At 42.2% G+C, this 18,043-nt stretch overlaps 1 protein-coding gene across 2 annotated transcripts in view; it reads right to left on the bottom strand.

Annotated features, from left to right (window-relative positions):
- TMTC1 (transmembrane O-mannosyltransferase targeting cadherins 1) overlaps positions 1 to 18,043 on the bottom strand; it is a 244,192-nt gene that overhangs the window by 64,699 nt on the left and 161,450 nt on the right. For both annotated transcript variants that reach the window (XM_053921684.2, XM_024575801.4), the window contains exons 10-11: positions 9,940 to 10,107; positions 4,440 to 4,553 (exon numbers count right to left, since the gene is read on the bottom strand). In XM_053921684.2, coding sequence (XP_053777659.1) covers positions 4,440 to 4,553; positions 9,940 to 10,107 — 282 coding nt within the window. The remainder of the gene's footprint in view (positions 1 to 4,439; positions 4,554 to 9,939; positions 10,108 to 18,043) is intronic.

The raw sequence follows: 18,043 nt of genomic DNA, 5'->3' as shown, positions 1-18,043 counted from the left end.
ATAGGCTGTGTAAAGAGGACATTTTACATAAATCCTGACATTTAAAAATGTTCAAATTCCACCAGTTTTATGGATAGCATTTTTGAAGGAATTATAATAAAGTAATATTACTGAGATAGTCAGGATATCAATGAACAGTGGGTTAATTAGATATGGTTAGATTTCTCCAGAACCTAATGATACGGCATTTCTTCAATAGTCATTCTTTTATCACTTCCCCTTTTCCACATACACGTACTGCAGTCTAATGGAACCTCCTTGCAGAGCTCCAGTTATCCACATAGGAAGGAATACAAAGGACGATATCAATGGGCACTATTATCACGACAAGTCTCTATTTTATGCATTAAAAAATTCCAGTCAGAAATAGTTTAGTTCGATTCTTTCCCACATGTTAGCCAATTAAATAGCAAGCATAGATCTGTTTTGCACAGGGGCATTAAAAGCTCATTCCTTCCCTTTCAGTAATGTCCAAAGAAAAGAACGCAATCAGGAACTTCAACCCCCTCTGAATACAGCTTTCTCTCCCTTCAGATTTTCTGTTTAAAACATCAATAACAGATATATTAGCAATGAAAAAGGTGGCTTTAAGAATCCCATGGCCGCCCACACACACTTGAGTACCACTGGGGCAAAGTACTGCATCTCCTACATGGCAGGATTATGGGAGGGGGGAAATCTTAGATGATTTATTGTGTATTTCATGTCAAAACCCTATTTGTGAGAAAAAAATAGTTGTGTGGGTGACTGATCATAGCCCTTTTATCAAGATAGAATCCTAGATATGGCTAATATCCAAGCACCTGGACCACATCAGCAAATCTGGGAGTGTCAGGGGATTATTATAGGAGGGTGGGGAGAAGAGGGCATCTAGGTGAACCAACGTTCAGCAGAACATGGGGCACTTTGCTGCTGATGGTAGAGAGATCTTCCTGAGCCACCTGGACAAAGGAGAACTCTATTCTCACTCCCAGTTGCAGGGTTCCTGATGACCAGCCCATTTTAGCCAACTGGTAACTGAGTCGTGTCGGGAATTTAAATACAAGATGAAAAACTAGATTCCATGACTCTATCACCCACAGTCTCTAATTATGTCATCAGATTTCCAGATGTTTGTTCTCTGCTTTCTGTAAAACATATTGATGGATAAACACAACCTGAACTTCCTCTGTGAGCCTGGGCCCTTTTGCTCCCATGGGTTGAGTTGCATGGCTGCTGAGAATTTGTTGTGTTCACTAACAAACTTATTTCAATTGCAGCCTTTATTACAATTATACAATATAATAAAATATTTTGAAAACGGATAGAGTGTAAATAAAAGAGTTGTTAATTCTATGAAAACTAAGCAAATTGTCTAGAAGCACTTCAAAAGGGAAGTTGCTCAAAAAATTGCTGTTGAATTAGACGTGAATAAGATCATTATAAAAGACTGAAGGAGAATAATCAGACAAATCTCAAATAGTCTCTAAATTTTTATTCCACTTTAAAGTATCAAAACTGATTATCATAGAAACAAATTATGGATGTGGTTTTTCAGATTCTAATCAGTAGACTCTTACTCAAAGGAAAGGACTTGGTGTGACATTAGAAGACTGGTGAATGGGTATGCACGTGGAATTTTAGTGTATGACAAAGCCTTCAAGAGCACACATAATTTGTTTTACAACCCTTTACCTTAAATTGGCTTTTTATGCCAATCAATAAACCAGTGGCCAAATACACATTCAGTGTCTTCTGCACTTTATCAAGTCGGGGTCCCTATGTCTCCTTTGGGATTTATGGGATGAGGCATTTCGTGGGAGCGCTGGTGCAGGAAGAGCTGAGACAGTGGGTGGTCTCTGAACCCCCTACTCCCATCACGTGATGTGAGGTGGAGTGGCAGAAACCTTCCCAGGATAACTGTGGTCAGAAAGCCCTGGAGGCCCATGGCAGGTCCTCCAGGGGGCCCCTGATTCTCCAGCACACAGGATCCCAAGCTCCACAGAGCCCGGAATATGTATAAATGTGAGAGCTGCCCTGCACAGCAAGTGAAGCTAGTACTTGTGTTTGTTGAGGATTTAAGAAAAGGGTTCTGACATTTTTCTTTAATGATATGGGTCTTAATCTTAATCTATAGTCTTGGTTGTAGCATATTCCAGAAATACAAGATTTCCCCTGTATTACAGAAATATAATAAATGAGGTACATCAAAAGGGAAGAGAAGTCAGTGATACTTCTACATGGTTTAAAAAATAGAATAACACTTAAAAGAAGCAGAATATCCACGTCCTATATAATGATCAATCTAGTATAGTGCTGTTTTTAGAACTGTAAGCCAGCCATGAAGATATTGTTACAGATGCAACCCTAGTGACTAATTTCACCATTCCCTGCGGTACAGCCATTACAATAGGAATGAGTAATTGTTGGGACTGATTTCAGATAGTATCACCTTCAACCCTACATTCCCTTAATCATTCTCTTTCTTGCTGTGGGCAAATATGGAAAATAGCAGATACACTAAAGTTGAAATGGGGGGGAGCAGTTGAGAGAGGGAGGAATCCCTGTCTCTGCAACTTCCACAAAGACACACAATATCAAAATAAGGGCAAACTTGAAGTCAAGTAGGATAAGTTCATCAATGATAAACAGTCCAGGTATTTTCTTTTTCTTTCTAACACAGGGTGACAATTTACTTACATTTAAAAAAAACCCCACATCTGTTGAAAATTCACCACAGAGGTATCCACACAAAAATAATGATATTTTATTTTAAATCAGAAGTATTTTGAGCCTGGTCTGAAAGAGTGAAATATTTCACTAATTACTACACAGTACATTTATAGCTTTCATTGTTTTTCCCCATTTCTCAAGGGATATGTTTCTTCCAGAAGCACAGTTGCTGAAACAAACATTTATTGTTATCGTTTTATGGGAAAGACGCTGAAGTACCCAACCGGCTGTAATTATCATAATTCAGTAAAATCACCTGCCAGAGAATTTCACTTAACTTACACCTTTGCCCCAAGCTGTGCCTTAGGGTCTGCCATGTTTTCCTGTGCGAACTTGAGAGAAAATAACCTGTTAGAGTAAAACAAATTTAAAAAGATACTGGCACACTTTCTCCCAATTGTTGTTTTTCACACAACTTATTCTTCTTTTCTTTCTTTCAAGAATGTCACCTAATACCATGAAACATTCATTGTTAAAGCCAAAACACATTTTATGTGTATCCTTGAATGAATAGGCCTTTTTAAAAATGGCATTTCCTCATTGCCAAAGCAATACATTTTCACCATGGAACATCCGGAGCACAAAAAAAAAAAGTATAAAGAAAAAATCAAACCATAATCTCACCAACCAGAGATAAGCAATATAAACACTTGGGTAAACTGCCTTCCAGTGAAAGAATATAATTCCTTAAAATCTTAAAAACTATCTCTGTTTCCTTAATAAAAACTTATATTCCTCAATAAAAAGCTCTGTTACAAGTATTCTTCCAGGACTTAACATTTCTTGAGACCTTTGGAAAAGAATTTGATAACGAACTTGATATGACAGTTGAGACTTTTTGCCATACTGAATATTAAGTAACAAGTCCTAAAGTGTAGCAGATGTTGACCGATGAACACCACACTGGAGCAGAACGCTGTTCAAAAGGACACTTTTAAAAATCAGATCAGTTCCTTTAAAACTGAGCTTTGAGCCAATCCTGGTTGGCACTTCAGTGAAATACACGATTTGTGTGGTTTATGTATTTTAAGTATGTCCTAAGGTGGAACAGTACCAGAAAATTTCAACCAAATGTAGGCCAACCTGTGGGGGCATGGAAAACTCTTCAAAAAGCTTCTGTGAGCCTCCCGGTCGTCAGTAAAGGAGAGGAGTCGCCTTGTTTGATTTTGCCCCCATTTAGAGGGTCTGAGGCTGTGTTATCATGTCTCCACATGTTCCCAGCCAAATATGTTTATTATCTGGGACTTTTCAGAGAAGACCTGCGTTTTTCAGAGTACCTAAGAGCGATCAAGGCTGCCAATGGTAACACAGAACTTGAATTTTTAGTTTTCTCCTAAAGTCATATTTAAAGCCATTTTTGGCTTACTCAAATGTCTTTATATGAATCCTTTCAGACAGTCAGAAGCCTGGAGTGGGAGCAATTCACTGGGGATATAAATACACACATATATGTATTATAAATATATTTTTTCCTCACCTGAGCATCACTTCATTTTGTAATGTGTAACAGCGGAAACTTTTACAAGAAATCATCAAGTTAGAAGCAAGTACCACACTACTAACAGAGTTGAACACAGAGCCCTAAGTCTCAGAACCCAAGGTCTACACCACATCCAAAGAGACGTTCACTGTCCCGAGAAAGACACCAACGCCCCCCGCACGGGGAGGGGTGAGAGAAACAGACCAGGGCCTGAAGAGCCCAACAGCGACACCCGCATGGCACTTACTTGAGGGCCGTTCTGTAGTGGTAGATGGCTTCCCCGTTCCGACCCTGGTCCTTCAGGAAATTGGCGTAGTTGTAGTGCACCTTGGCGTTGTGGGGCAGAGTTTGAACTCCAGACCTACAATTAAAAATTTTTAAAAACAAAGAAAAACAAAGACTGCTGCTTAGGAATGTTGTCAGTCTCCTTCATATTTCACTCACAGTTCCATGACCCTGCGTTTGAAATGGCCACTACACCCTTTAAGTCAGGTCTTCAAAAACTTGTGAATCACAGGAGTTACTAAACATGCTTTGATGGAAAACAGTGAAGGCAGTGCCCAGATGTGCACAAATGTAAGTGGCACATGTGGAATCTGACCCAAGGAGTTTGGCTTTGGAGTCCCTGCTCCGTCACCCGCAAGGAGGCAGTGGCAGGGGAATGGGGAAAGTAGATGGTTTGAGGGCTACGTGGAGAAAAGACTCCTGCACTTAGGTGGGTTAAATGCAGGAGGAAGACAGCTAAGACAGAGAGGAAGGAGAAAGAATGACAATCTAGTTTCTGGGCAATTATGCTTCAATGTACCATCTCTTGAGGGAACATATTTTTATTTTTTAATTTAAAGGTAAGAGTAATAAGGGAATTTCATACAACATAGTAACACCTGTTGGGGGAATACGTTAGGGCATTGCACCTTCGTTGAACTTTTGTTGCAGTAGCCCCTGGAGCCAGCAAAGATGGCCCCCTTGAAGCCCACTGGCTGGATGCTGGAGGAACTCTCCAACAAGGCAGTTCACAGGGAGTGTGGGAAGCCAGAGGCCAACCCGTGAGCAACAGATCATCAAAAAGCACCAGAGTCCAAGCTTTTATACGGCTGCTTTTTGGCTGCTTCGGTGACTTCAAAGGTAGTGTGGGTAGCTGGGATTACTTTTATTTTTTGTGGTAGGGTGGGGCTGAAGAGAGATTGAGCATAAATTTGTATCAGGAGCAGTTAGACTCCTGGTCCTCTCCCCTCCCTGCCTATCCAGGTGACTTTTTCAACTATTCTTTCCTTATCCCAGCAGAAGGCAGGAGGCTTGCTCTCCAGGAAAGCTGAATTGGAGAGAACCTGCATTCAGGAACAGTAGGTACACCTGAACTAGGGGAAGAGCTGTACCTCAAAGGCAAATTGAGTGAAAATTTAGGTCCTGAACATGGGGGTTCCCCCAGTTCCTTCCCTACGTAAAGTTCAGAATGCTGGCAGCCAGGCTTGGATCCCCAGAGGGGACACTGCAGGAATCCTCTCCTCTCAGTGGAAAGATTTACAAGGGCTGAGTTTGGGGTGGTCCATTGAAACTACTGGCTTCCTGTAATCCCCCTGTGGTGAGGCCCGCCAGCTGGCACAGAGCTAGGATTTTAATATAATATTTAAAATGGACATTACCCAAAGTGAATTGAGTCACAGGGCTGGATCTGGGTCAGTGTGATAGCAATGGCTTAGCAAACACATTCAATTTCTTTCCAGGAAAATTTCTAATTTTTCTTTCTAGGAAAACTTCTGATTGTTCTATCCAGAACTAACTAGTTCTTGGTAACAGATAGGTTTTAAAGATAACTTTGATTTTAGCATGAATATAACTGGCATATGTATCGGAATTGATCCTTCCCTCTGTGTAATTACCATAGTTGTTCTAATTTATGTGTCACGGAGGAAGAGACAATTAGGCCTGAGGAAACATGTTCCTTTCTGAGGTCAGGGCATTGTTCAGTGACGGCAAGAGGAAGCAATACGATTCACAACAGGCAAGCAGACGTGGGTGGAGTAACCGAAATCCTAGAACACGCCGCTTCTCCCATTGTTGTTTTTGACCTTTATGTTCTCTCTGTGTTTTTTTTCCTGCTGTATTTTTCCAGCCTCTCATTTTACAATGAACATTTTATTGAAAAAAAAAAGTCAAATAAACAACTGGCCAAAGGCAAAACTTTCCATGCTGCTATAACTGGCCAGGCTCCTCTTCCCTGGGGCCAGGCTCCTCCATCTGCCTTCTTGGTGCTACGATTTAGTACTCGTAACTGTCTTAATGGAAACACACAGCTTTGCACATCTTTACTCTACAAGGAAATGCAGCATTCATAAATTACATGGCTACATCCCAAACCCTACTAATAACAACAATAATTATGAAAAAATCTCCCTTCCAACTCAGGATCTCAATTCATGCCCTTTGCATTTCTCCTCCACACTCCTCGTTTGCAAAAGACTTGAAAAGTAACAGAAATAACAAATTCCTGATTAGATAACAAACATTTTTTAAAAATGGGTGGTATTCAGCTAAAGGTTAACAACAAAGATAAGTAAGAAGAATTTGTGGCTCTCCCCAGTTTTGACCCTGCTTTAACCTGAGGCCCCGCGATGCCACACTTGGGATGGCTAGTGCTGAAGGAGTGCTCCCTTTGAATCAAGCGCTGGGCTAAGCACCCATGGATTATCTCATTTTATCCCTTCAGTAATCTATCGGATAAGGAGTTTTAATGTATCTCCCATATGATAGGTGAGGAAGTTGAAGCTCAGAGAGATTAATAACCTTTTTCTAAGGTTATAGACCTAGTAAGTAGTTGAGCAGAGATTTCAACCAAGGCCAGTATGTTGTCAGGATCATTCCTGGAGTTGACTGACATTTGATGCCCAACCAAAATGGTACTACAAGGCACTACTAACTTCAGAATTTCACTTTCACAATGTCGATATCATTGGTAAGCAAACTATGGCCTTGTGGTCCACAGATGCATCCCTGTGTTTACTTATGATCATGTTGGTCTCTTTCCTGAGGCAGTGGAAGAGTGGAGTAGTTGCAAAAGAAAATGCATGGCCCACAAAGCCTAAGGTATTTACTATCTGAACCTTTACAAAAAGAATCCTGCTTTATCGTCCCCATCCTGGCAAGTCTGCTGATCTCTCTGGCTCAGCAATTCTGAGGGAAGGAGAGAGCAATGCGTTTCCTCCCGACGGGGAGGATGATGAGGCCATACATTTTGTGGATCACTTAAACAGTTAGTGAACAGGCTTCAGAGAGAGCCTGAGGAGGGTGCAAAAGAAACTATGTTGTCTCTGTCTTGCTAGGTATTTTCAAGATTGGGGAGTGGCAGGTGTGGTTAAGCAACTTGCCCAAGATCACACAGTTATTAAATGGGGGGACATGGGGTGGGGCCAGGAAGCCTAAACCCAAACCTCACACTCAACCACTAAGCCTATCTTGCCTCATAGATCGTTGGTAAATGCCTGTTTAATTTATTTGAATATTATTCAGCACAGATGAATACATACCAACATATGGTTTTGATGGAAAAAGAATATTCTTAAAGTCTCATATTCTTAAAAGTTTTCTTAGGACATAAATTATAACCAGCACAGTTTTTTAAAACTATCTATAGCTTTGATTTGCACATAATATAAAATTCCATTTACCTAAAGAACTCTCAGGGCACAAAGTCTCTCTAAGCACTCATGTGGAATGGCTGTGCTTTAGTAATCAGCTGTTCACTTACCACATACTCCCATGTAAAAGAAAAGAAGCTTGTGGATGTAAGGTCAATGAATTGTTTTCTTAAATGGCTGGCATCAACTGCAGAGGTTTTGAACACTAACTTGTTATCCTTGAAATAGAACTGCTGCCTGCCAAAATCCATTCCCAAAGTTGCTCTGATTAAGCAGTAAAAATCATTAGAAGATACAACTGCTGTTAGTACCTTTATTCACGGCAAAGATTTAACACAAGGTGGAACCATTTTAAAGTTTCTCGTTAAAGCAATCACTACTGGAAGTAAAAAAAACAACAACAACAAAAAAAACGCTAACAGAGACTAGAGGAAGTTGTATTCCTGAACTTCAGTGTCCTGTGTTTACAGAATGACCTCAGGCCTAGAGAGCAGGAGGAACTAGTCTACTGTGGGGTGTGAGAACAGCACGGGAGGGAGAGGGATATGACAGAGAATGAAAAGGATCTGAAGCCTAAAAGTGAAAAAAATTCTTAAAAAAACAATCAAATCCACACAAAACATCTTACGTGGCAGCAGCGGGTCCCTACAGCACCCACTGAAACAATGATGATGACAATGATGTAGTAACAACAAATAAACAAATCAGATGTGCATGCCAGACCAATTTTTTCTATTAAAAGGTTAAGTTGCTCAGCAGTAGAATCAAATATATGATTTTAAAATAGCAGAAGAGGGCAGTGAAAATTTGTCTTATTTGTTTGTTCGTTCGTTCACTCATTTATTTACTCACCCATTCACTCACTTTCAGCAGCCCGGAGTCTGTGCCCCTCCTCCAGTACTTGGATTCCCTGTGGGGACTTCTGTCATCTCCCCTTGTGGAGTCTCAGTGGAACCCCAGGGTGCTCTGCCTGCCCCAGCTTGCCCCTTGCAGATCAGAGGAGCTTCTCAGCCAGACCAGTCATCTCAGTGCCCTTGTGGGGGCAAGGGGCAGGCACCTGGCCGAAGCTCAAGCTCAGCCACTGGACTGGGGAAAAAGGACTTCATTTTCTTCAGACCGGGATGTGAAAATAGAAAAACTCTGGTGCAAGTTTGCCCATGTGTTCCCATGAGCAGCATGTCTGCTACATCCAGGTTCTCTACCTGCCCTTCAACTCAGGGCACGTTTGTATACTTTTCCAGTATTTACCCTTTTTCCCCAAGCAATCCCAATTCTGTTTCAGTTGTTTGCCTCAGAAGAGTAAGTGGTGGGCACCAGCTGAGCAGGGAACCTAGTAAAAACCGTGTTGGCTGAATTGGCCAATTGTATCCTAAGTCAGGACAGAAGCTAGAAGGGGGAACAGGCTGGGGATGCCTGGGGAAAATACTGTTGGGTACCAAGTGTGGTAGTGACAGGGGAAAAAAGGTGAAGGTCACCAACACTATGGCATTAGGGAGACAAACTAAGTCCCAGGAACATGGTGTGATGAGCTATAATCCCAAAGAGTGTTCATACTTTATGACAGGCTTAGGGCTATAATTTGACATTGTCATATTCAGAAACAGCTTCCACACCACATAAAAACCTACCAGGAGCTGAAAAGGTCTTTCATTTCCTTGTTCACAATAAACATTTAAGATGAAGCAACTAGATCACAGATCACAACTTAGTATTCTAGAACACTTAAAGAAAATGTATTGCATTTCTCTTCCCTCTTGTTGTGTGCTCGCCTTTCCCATTCACCTGTCTGAGCAGGGGATGTGGGCCACCACTTTTCCTTGTGTTTAGAGCTGACTTGATAGCCCTGCCGATCACAAAGACCCAAAAACCTTCCCATGAACCTTATTTTCATAAATTCACTTGGCCCGAGCTCCTGTAAAACTTTACATGCTATCATTTTTAACACTATCAAAGTTCAAACAAAATAAAATTGTATCTTCCATTTAAAACTTAACTAATTTTTTTTTCTGGATGACTAACTATGGTTAGATCCACGTTAGCTCACTCACTTGGAGACAAACACGTGAGCGAAGATATAAATGGGAAGGGTCCACTTTGACCGTCTCATCATACCTGAATAGGGACTCTCTGGACAGCCAGACTTCGTTCTGCTTCACGGTTTTCCACGAAAACAGCAGCAGCAGCAGCACAGCGGACGCTGTCAGCGTGGCGGCCCCACAGCGGCTCAGCCAAGAGCAGAGCTTGTTCAGTCCATGCACGACAAGGATGCAGTAGCCCATGCTGGAAAACGGGGTGTGGAAGCAGGGTTACTTTGGGGGGTGCCTTACCGTCCCCCTGAGCACCCTATCTCACACAGCTCACTTTCAAGTGAAGCTTGTCCTGTGACAGAGAAACAGCAGATAGAAAGTTCCCTGTTGCACACGGCATCTACACATTAGTTCTTCCACAGCTACACCAGTGCATTGGCTATTCTTTGGCATCAGTGTGGAGAACAAGTTCATCTGGTAGACTCAAACTGCCTTGGATCTCAGCAGCTCAGGCATCATGAAAAGTCCCTCATGCATGTTCTTGGGTGCTGAATGGGCTCTTCAACCCTTGACCTTTCACGTTACTGGCCTTGTATCACACTGCTGGCACTGTGTGTCCAAATGCAGACTCTGTGCTATAGCAAGTCACAGCTTTGTGGGAGATGGTGCCCAAGAGGTCCCTATGAGGTAGAAGGATGCCAGTCACCAAGAGCCATTGGTCTCTGTCTCCAGGAATGTGCCACCTACTATGTGCTACTCTGGCCAATAAAGTCCTTAAGCTGAAGAAAAATCTACCCAAAAGGCCAACTCCTGAGCCTCGTATCTTGGAGCTTATCTCAGACAAGCTGTATTGATATGATTCTCTTGCTGATGCTGGCTCAGCTTTCCTAACAGACATGAAGACTCCCTCACATTGTCAGAGTGGAATTTTGACATGTTGAAATGATGTCTCTCAAAGCCTTTGGTGTGGCGGACAGACGTGGTTCCTAACATCACCTACGCACCCTACGCACAAGAATGCTTCTTGTCTGATGACTGGCCTCGGAAAAACTCAAACCTTTAGTCGTGCCCATTATTGCTGTGGACATTTTAGTCAAAATCCACTTCATTCCAAAGATGATAACTACAAATTATTATTGAATATTTAAAAAATAAAACAAGCTTGTGTAAATAAATCCTACATTAGTCAGACTGCTAATGCTATACAAAGTCCGAAATTGACACAGCCCACTTACTTTTTCGTTATTTATTCATCTGCTCGCTATTATGTGATTGGCAACACGCCACGCACTAAACATACAATTATGAACAAAACAGAGGCGTTGCCCTCAAACAACTCCAGTCTAGTGAAGGAGGTTGGTTTTGTAAACTGAAATACCTGAATATTCTCATTTCTAACACACCTCCTTTAAAAGAAACACCTCTCCACTTTCCTTCTATTTGTCTTTCTAAATATCTGTACTTTGGTACCAAGGGTAGAAGAACGAGATTGAAGAATTTGAAGTTTCTGACTTGGAGACCCTGGGTATCAGTTCAAGTTACAGCTCCAACGCCATAGTTCAAGTTCCAGAAGTTGATTGGTCCAGCTCCCTACAGTTCTAGGGTTCGGTGTTTGGCCAAAGGGAATCACCACCCCACTCAGCACTAGGGGATGATAGTTTGAGCCGAGGAAGCCCGTGGTCCTGACCTCCTATCCCAATCACTGAATTTGATTGCCACGAGCACCTTGCAGAGCCTTGCAAATGCCTGAACACAGTCACCAATGCAAAACAAACAAACAAACAAGAAACCCTCTTCCCACTTCCATGACTCTTCATGTTTGGTCTTAAACGTATTAAGATTTTCTAAAAAACGCCCATTTTTCTACAACTGACCGTGCTGATGTCATTACTGGCACCATGGTGGCTTCCGTTCACGAGGCTGCTCACCACTGACTCCTCCAGCCCAGCCAGACCCCAAGCCCCAGCTGAGCAGGGTGCTTCTCTGGCCACATGAAGGCCTTCTGGGCTCCCTTCTTCCATTCGCCAGGTATTTGATAAACACTGATTACGCACCTAACATTGTTACAGGCACCAAGAACAGATGAGTGAATAAAACAGAGAGTAATTCCAATTCTTGGGAACTCCCAGGGGTGGGGAGAAACAGCTGATAAGCAAATAAAACAAAGAGTGTATCACGTACAGTAGTACGATGTGTTGGATGGAAAAAAAAATCCAGTAGGAAAGAGACAGAGGGAGCCCACGGTGGGGAGGAAGCTGCAATTTACTTTGGGCAGTGGTCAGGGAAGGCCTTGGAGAAAAGGTGACCTGTGGACAAAGCTCTGAAGTGCGGGGGGTGTGCCATGCAGCCGCCCACATCAGCAAGGGCAGCTGTCTTCTCACTCCTGCCTTCAGGAAGAGAAGAGAAAGGTGGCCTGCTTTGCTGAATTAGGTCGCACAGCTCAAACACAGCAGAGCCGCGACAGAAGCCGGGAATTGCAGAGTCCTGAGCCCGTGTCCACGTGCTGTCCTGTTGCTGGACTTCTGACCCGACGGCTGACTCCTGTGTGCCTCACACCTTACCGCACGGCTTCACCTGCTTCCTTCCCAACCGCTCCACTCACGGAATCTCAATTGCTGTTTCCTGTCTCTGTGAGGGAAGCAGAGCTGCCATCTGGCAGAGTGGTGGGGAAGGAAAACACTAAGATTCCGACAGCTCCAGATCAATGGCGGCAAAGGCACAGAAGACAAGAAGGAGTAACAAAGACAGCAAAAATGATGAGCTATCTTCTGTGCTTATATGTTCCCTGAGTGCTTCCTATGTGCCAGGCACTAAGTACTGTACTTAATAGGGGACTGTTCACAGCATAATGGGGCAAGGGCAGTACTGGCTTTAACTATATTATCTAATTTAAAAACTTAAATCTTCAGCATGTTTCATTTCATAAATGGGGAAACTAAAGCTTGTAGGAGGGAAATAACTTGCCCACAACCCCAAAACCTAGTAATAGAGTCACAGCAGAAGACCCAAGGTCCTAACACTATGCTGTAATCCAGGAGTCGACACGCTTTTTCCGTTAGGGGCCAGGGAAGGAATATATCAGGCATTTTAGGCCTTATGGCCTCTGTCTTTTCTACTCTATTCTTGTAGCAGGAAAGCAGCCATCAACAGTATGTAAACCAGGGGTGTGCAACCTGTGGGTCGCATGCGGCTCAGGATGGCTGTGAATGCGGCCCAACACAAAATCCTAAACTTACTTAAAACATTATGAGATTTATTTGTGATTACGTGTCGAACTGTATTTAATGTGTGGCCCAAGACAACTCTTCTTCTTCCAGTGTGGCCCAGAGATGCCGAAAGGTTGGACACCCCTGAAAACGAAGGGCAGAGCTAATGTTCCAGTAAGATTTATTTATGAAAACAGGTGGTAGGCCAGATCCCGCAAGGGCCACAGGTTTTTTGCTCCTGCCGTAACCAAAACGAAGGGGGACACCATTCATTTCCACTCACCCAGGCACAGGGATCAAGTAGAAGGATCGCTTTTTTTCAAACATTGTTGTACGGACATGAGGTTTAAAGAAATGTTAAGATCATATACGTATAAATAAAATAATCTCCACATAGGTTTGCAAATTTCTTGGAGGGTATCACATTCTAATAAGATGGCATACAATATCAGAGAGATTAAATGCTTCCCTATTATGGCATTTCATCTTTAAACATCTCAGCACCAGGGATAAAAATCACTCTCCATTGCTAGGGGCAGGGCAAGTCCTTATTTTCAAAAGGGAATATCAAGCAAATGAGAAACTACCTGTTTTTCTGACCTCAAGACAGATGAAACCAGACACCAGCTTGCTCTGGTTTATCTGGTTAAGGAAAATCTGGACTCTGACCAGAGACCTCTATACTGAGCACAAGGCGGTCAGTACAAACCACTGTTACTTGACAAAATCATACCCTGGAGAGCCCAGAGCCAAACTCTGGCTGCTGAATGTTTGGTTCAGCTCGGCAGCGAGATGCATTTTCAAAGCATGCTTGGGAAGCACCACTTCTGTCTCAGAGAATGGAGCTAATCCCACGTACACGGGCTGATAGGAACTCCAATTCTGAACGTGATTTACTGACAAGCTACTCAGCATGATGCACATTTATACTTTGATGATGCATACCCAAAGCAAACTGAACAGGAAATGCAAATAAACAATGTTTTTCCTTTCACATTAGAATAAAAAATATTTTAACCCTCTCTGAGGACTTTGAGAGCAGTTAAGCATTGTGTAAATTGTACAAATGTACTTTCTCAAACCTTGCCTAGAAGCTCTTAAGTGATAAGAGAACAATACTTTCCATTCCCATTTACGTAAACCCTCCAAAATGACAATTTTCTACCTTTCAGACCATAGCTCCTGTCTTTTCTACTCAACTCTATTTTTGTAGCAGGAAAGCAGCCATCGACACTATGAAACTGGGCCAAGTACTTTATGATATGTGCTGTGGCTTCGCTTCTTGTTTAATTAGACACAACAAAGACAATCTTTCTGTTATTAAGCAGAACTGAAATTCTACCTTTTAACTTAACGAGCTCAAACCCACTGAGAGCATCCATAAACTTATCTATCTTATTAATGATACAAGACAGATACAACCTTCCCATTTTATTACTCTAAAAAGTTCCTAACTTTAGCCCTGACTTTGGCCAGGTAGCTCAGCTGGTTAGGGCGCCCCGATACGCCAAGTTTGCAGGTGTGATCTTATGTCAGGACACACACAGGAATCAACCAATGAATGCACAGACAGGCGAAATGACAGATCAGTGTTTCTCTCTCTCTTCCTTCCTCTCATTCTCTCTAAAATCCATAAATGAATTTAAAAAAAACTTTAAATTCCTACCTTTATACAGTTTAAATGAAACATATCCATAGTTAACTTCATTCTAATCTGTTGAATCCCCAAATGGCAAATTAGTCAATAGTAAGGCCTGATCCCAGTCTCATGGATATTGACCCAAAGTGGTTAAACAGTAAAGCCCTGGACGCTGAGCTCAGAGCAGTTGCTGATTCTGTAGCTGGGAAGCATCAGGGAGTCAGGGGACAAGCCAAGACTCATCAGTGTCCCCATTCCTGCCTGCTTCTTCTACCTTAAATATTTCATGGATGGGGACATTTCTCAGAAGACTGAACCTAATGTGAGAGTGTATTAACTTTCTAAAAATGACCCTCAAGGCATCTCTTGTGTATTACTGAGCACCCCATCCTAAAGATACATGGTAGGTTATGAAAGTTTCTTTGTATTTACTTCTCCATGAAATAGATCTCTTCTGTTCTTTTCTCAGCACATCTATGGAACAACTGGGAGAAACATGCCAGGGCTTTCACCTTCTGAGAACTACCTCCTTTACCTCTTTGAAGATGAGATGCTTCCTCCACCTCCTACCTCACCTACCAGCTCTAACATTGATGAGACCTCTCGTAGTAAAGAAGGCAGGGCTCTGGAGTCAGAATGCAAGTGGAATAAGCCAGGCAGAGAAAGACAAATGCCATGTGATTTCACTCCTATGTGGAACCTAAAGAACAAACTGAACTAACAAGGAAAATAGAGACAGACTCATAGGAAGAGAGCAGGATGACAGCCAGGGGGGGAGGGGAGGCTAGGGGGTAGAAGGATTGAGCAAAAAGGAAAGAGGACTCATGGACATGGACAACAGTGTGGTGATTGCTGGGGGGAGCGGGGATAGGGAGACTAAATGGCAATGGAAAAAAATTACAATAAAAAATAAAGTAAAAAAAAAACATTTGCACCTCAGTTCTAACATTCACAGTTATAGATAAATTAAGTTCTCTTATTCTTAGTTTTCTTATTTTGTCAACGGAAATGATTTTACACTGTGGACACTGGTTGATATACACTAAACAATAAATGATACCATTAACATTATGTTATAGTAACATTACTATTAGGGAATTATTTTCTGCTACATGGAGTATAAGGCAGGCAATGTGTAAAGTTTGTATTCCAGGTAGAAACAGATGTCTCTACACAGGCTCCTCTACATGTAGTGATGTCCCAAACTCCCGGACACTACTGGCTACAGTGGAACCAAAGTGTTCTGGGACAGGCTTTTGGTTTGGGGGTTCATAGTGAGGAAAAGGAATTCACTGCAAAATAAAGAGTCTGGAACTGGATCTTCTGTGCCACTCATGAATTCTGGGGCCACAGATTTGCTCAACCTCTTGAAGCTTTCTTTGTGTATATTACTAGGACTTAATATGGCCTGCCTTAAAGTAAATGAAATAATGTACATGGACGTGTTCTGTGAACTGAATACAGGTATCGGTGTCTTCAAGTACTTAGCATGCTATACTGTGTTACATCAGTAAAATGTACTCTATACATCATTAAAATATGTGGGTAGATCTGTAAATACACCTTAAGAAATCCACTTTATCAAGGTCTAGACAGACCCAATCTATCTAATTTATAGGGTAATTTTAAGTCTTTAAAGAGCACTCACCAAAAATGCCCTTAAAACTGCAAACTTCCCTGTACAACATTGTTTGTTTGGGAAAGGTTTGATTCTTGTATAGAACGAAATATTGCTGAAAGTAAGATTCACTTGTAGACTGTGAAATATATACAGCCATGTATTTTTGTTAACGTGAATTCATAGATCTCTAACACAAAAAGCAAATCTTCCCTTATACCCACTTCAAATCTTTCTCTACTCCATCATAGTAAAGAAGGAGTGAAAGGAAAGAAAATGCAACATATAATCTTTTTGGTGAATTAATGATGCTTTGGTACTCAACTTTGAGAAGAAGTAAATAGTAACTGTTTGTAAGCTCAAGACGGTTGTTTAAGGATAGAGTAACATTTTAGTCATTTTTACACCCCGAACACTGGGCATACGACAGGGCTGCTTCGTGAGTGTGACTGAACACTGCGGTTGAAGGTACCAGAAACTAACATGGAGACAAAGGTGAAGTTGACCGTCAATCCAGGTCGAGCATGGAGACGATAAGGCGCACAATGCCCTATCACCGGAGGACTGCCTGTACCCAGGACATGGGAACTTCCCCTGGTTGCTGCCTTCACCCCAGCCGGGGCTTCTTTCCCTCACAGCCCAGTGAGAGTAGTCACAGCCACATTTTCCATCTGGGCCTGAGAGGCCTGTTGGCCAAAGCCAAACACCTCCCAAGTAACTCCACAGCTACTTCTAAAAAGCCAGAAAGACCACCTTCTCCATCACCCTACAGCACACTCATCTCTAGGACCTGGATTCTGCCATTTCTTCTTCGATAAACCACCATATTCTAGACTGACTGTAGCTTCTTCACTTCTGAAGCAAAGGCATAATGGACAATCCACTAGTTTTGCTGACCTCTCCACTATTCCCTATGTGGACACAGGCCTGACCACACAGGCGCAGGCTGGGTCACCTGTCCTCTGTTCTTTAATCCTCAACAGTACTCTTTTTTGAAGCATCTATTGTACCTGGTACTATGACAAAGCACAGACACACAAGTTGGTGGTCCTCACTAGAGCAAGACAATCCAGATTTCTAAAAGAGTGTAAAGGATATTTTCAGATTACTGAAATCTGTATGAGAAGTCACAGGTTTCAGATATATTTCCCTGTGCAGAATCCAAGGGGAAAAAAGAAATAGATTCACTAATGACAACAAGAGATCTTGATGGGAAGGAAGCTGAAATGGCCACACTTAAGTCTACCCACACACCCGCCGGGCAAAACCATGGCCAACTGTGCAGGGCACTGGGCGTGTGACATATACCCCGTAGTCTCCTCCACACACAGAGCACATTTCAGAACCTTTGGTACTGAGCTTCAGATCGCTAACAGGCGACACAGGACTGTTCGCTTTTGAGCACCTGGGGGAGAAGGAGAAGCCTACACCTGTGCTACCTTGATTTCCTTTGACTTTGACTCACCCGATCTTCTCCTCTGCACAGGATAGATTGAAATAATGACTTGCAATTACCTAGCATAGCTTACAATATTTTTCCCATATATCATTCCATTTAGTCTCATCTGAATCCAAACTATACTCTCCGAATTTTACTTTCAAATCCTGGTCTCTAAGAAATTTGCTATTCACCATTTATGATTTGACAGACATGAAAGCATTCATCCGTTACAATTAGTAGGGTTCTGTAATATTAAGGCCACAATTGTAGTCTAGTAAGTAACTG

This window comes from Desmodus rotundus, chromosome 3 (assembly GCF_022682495.2).
Source record: "Desmodus rotundus isolate HL8 chromosome 3, HLdesRot8A.1, whole genome shotgun sequence".
NCBI lineage: Eukaryota > Metazoa > Chordata > Mammalia > Chiroptera > Phyllostomidae > Desmodus > Desmodus rotundus.
Note: the sequence above shows the minus strand (reverse complement) of the source record. Positions and strands in the feature narration are given on the sequence as shown.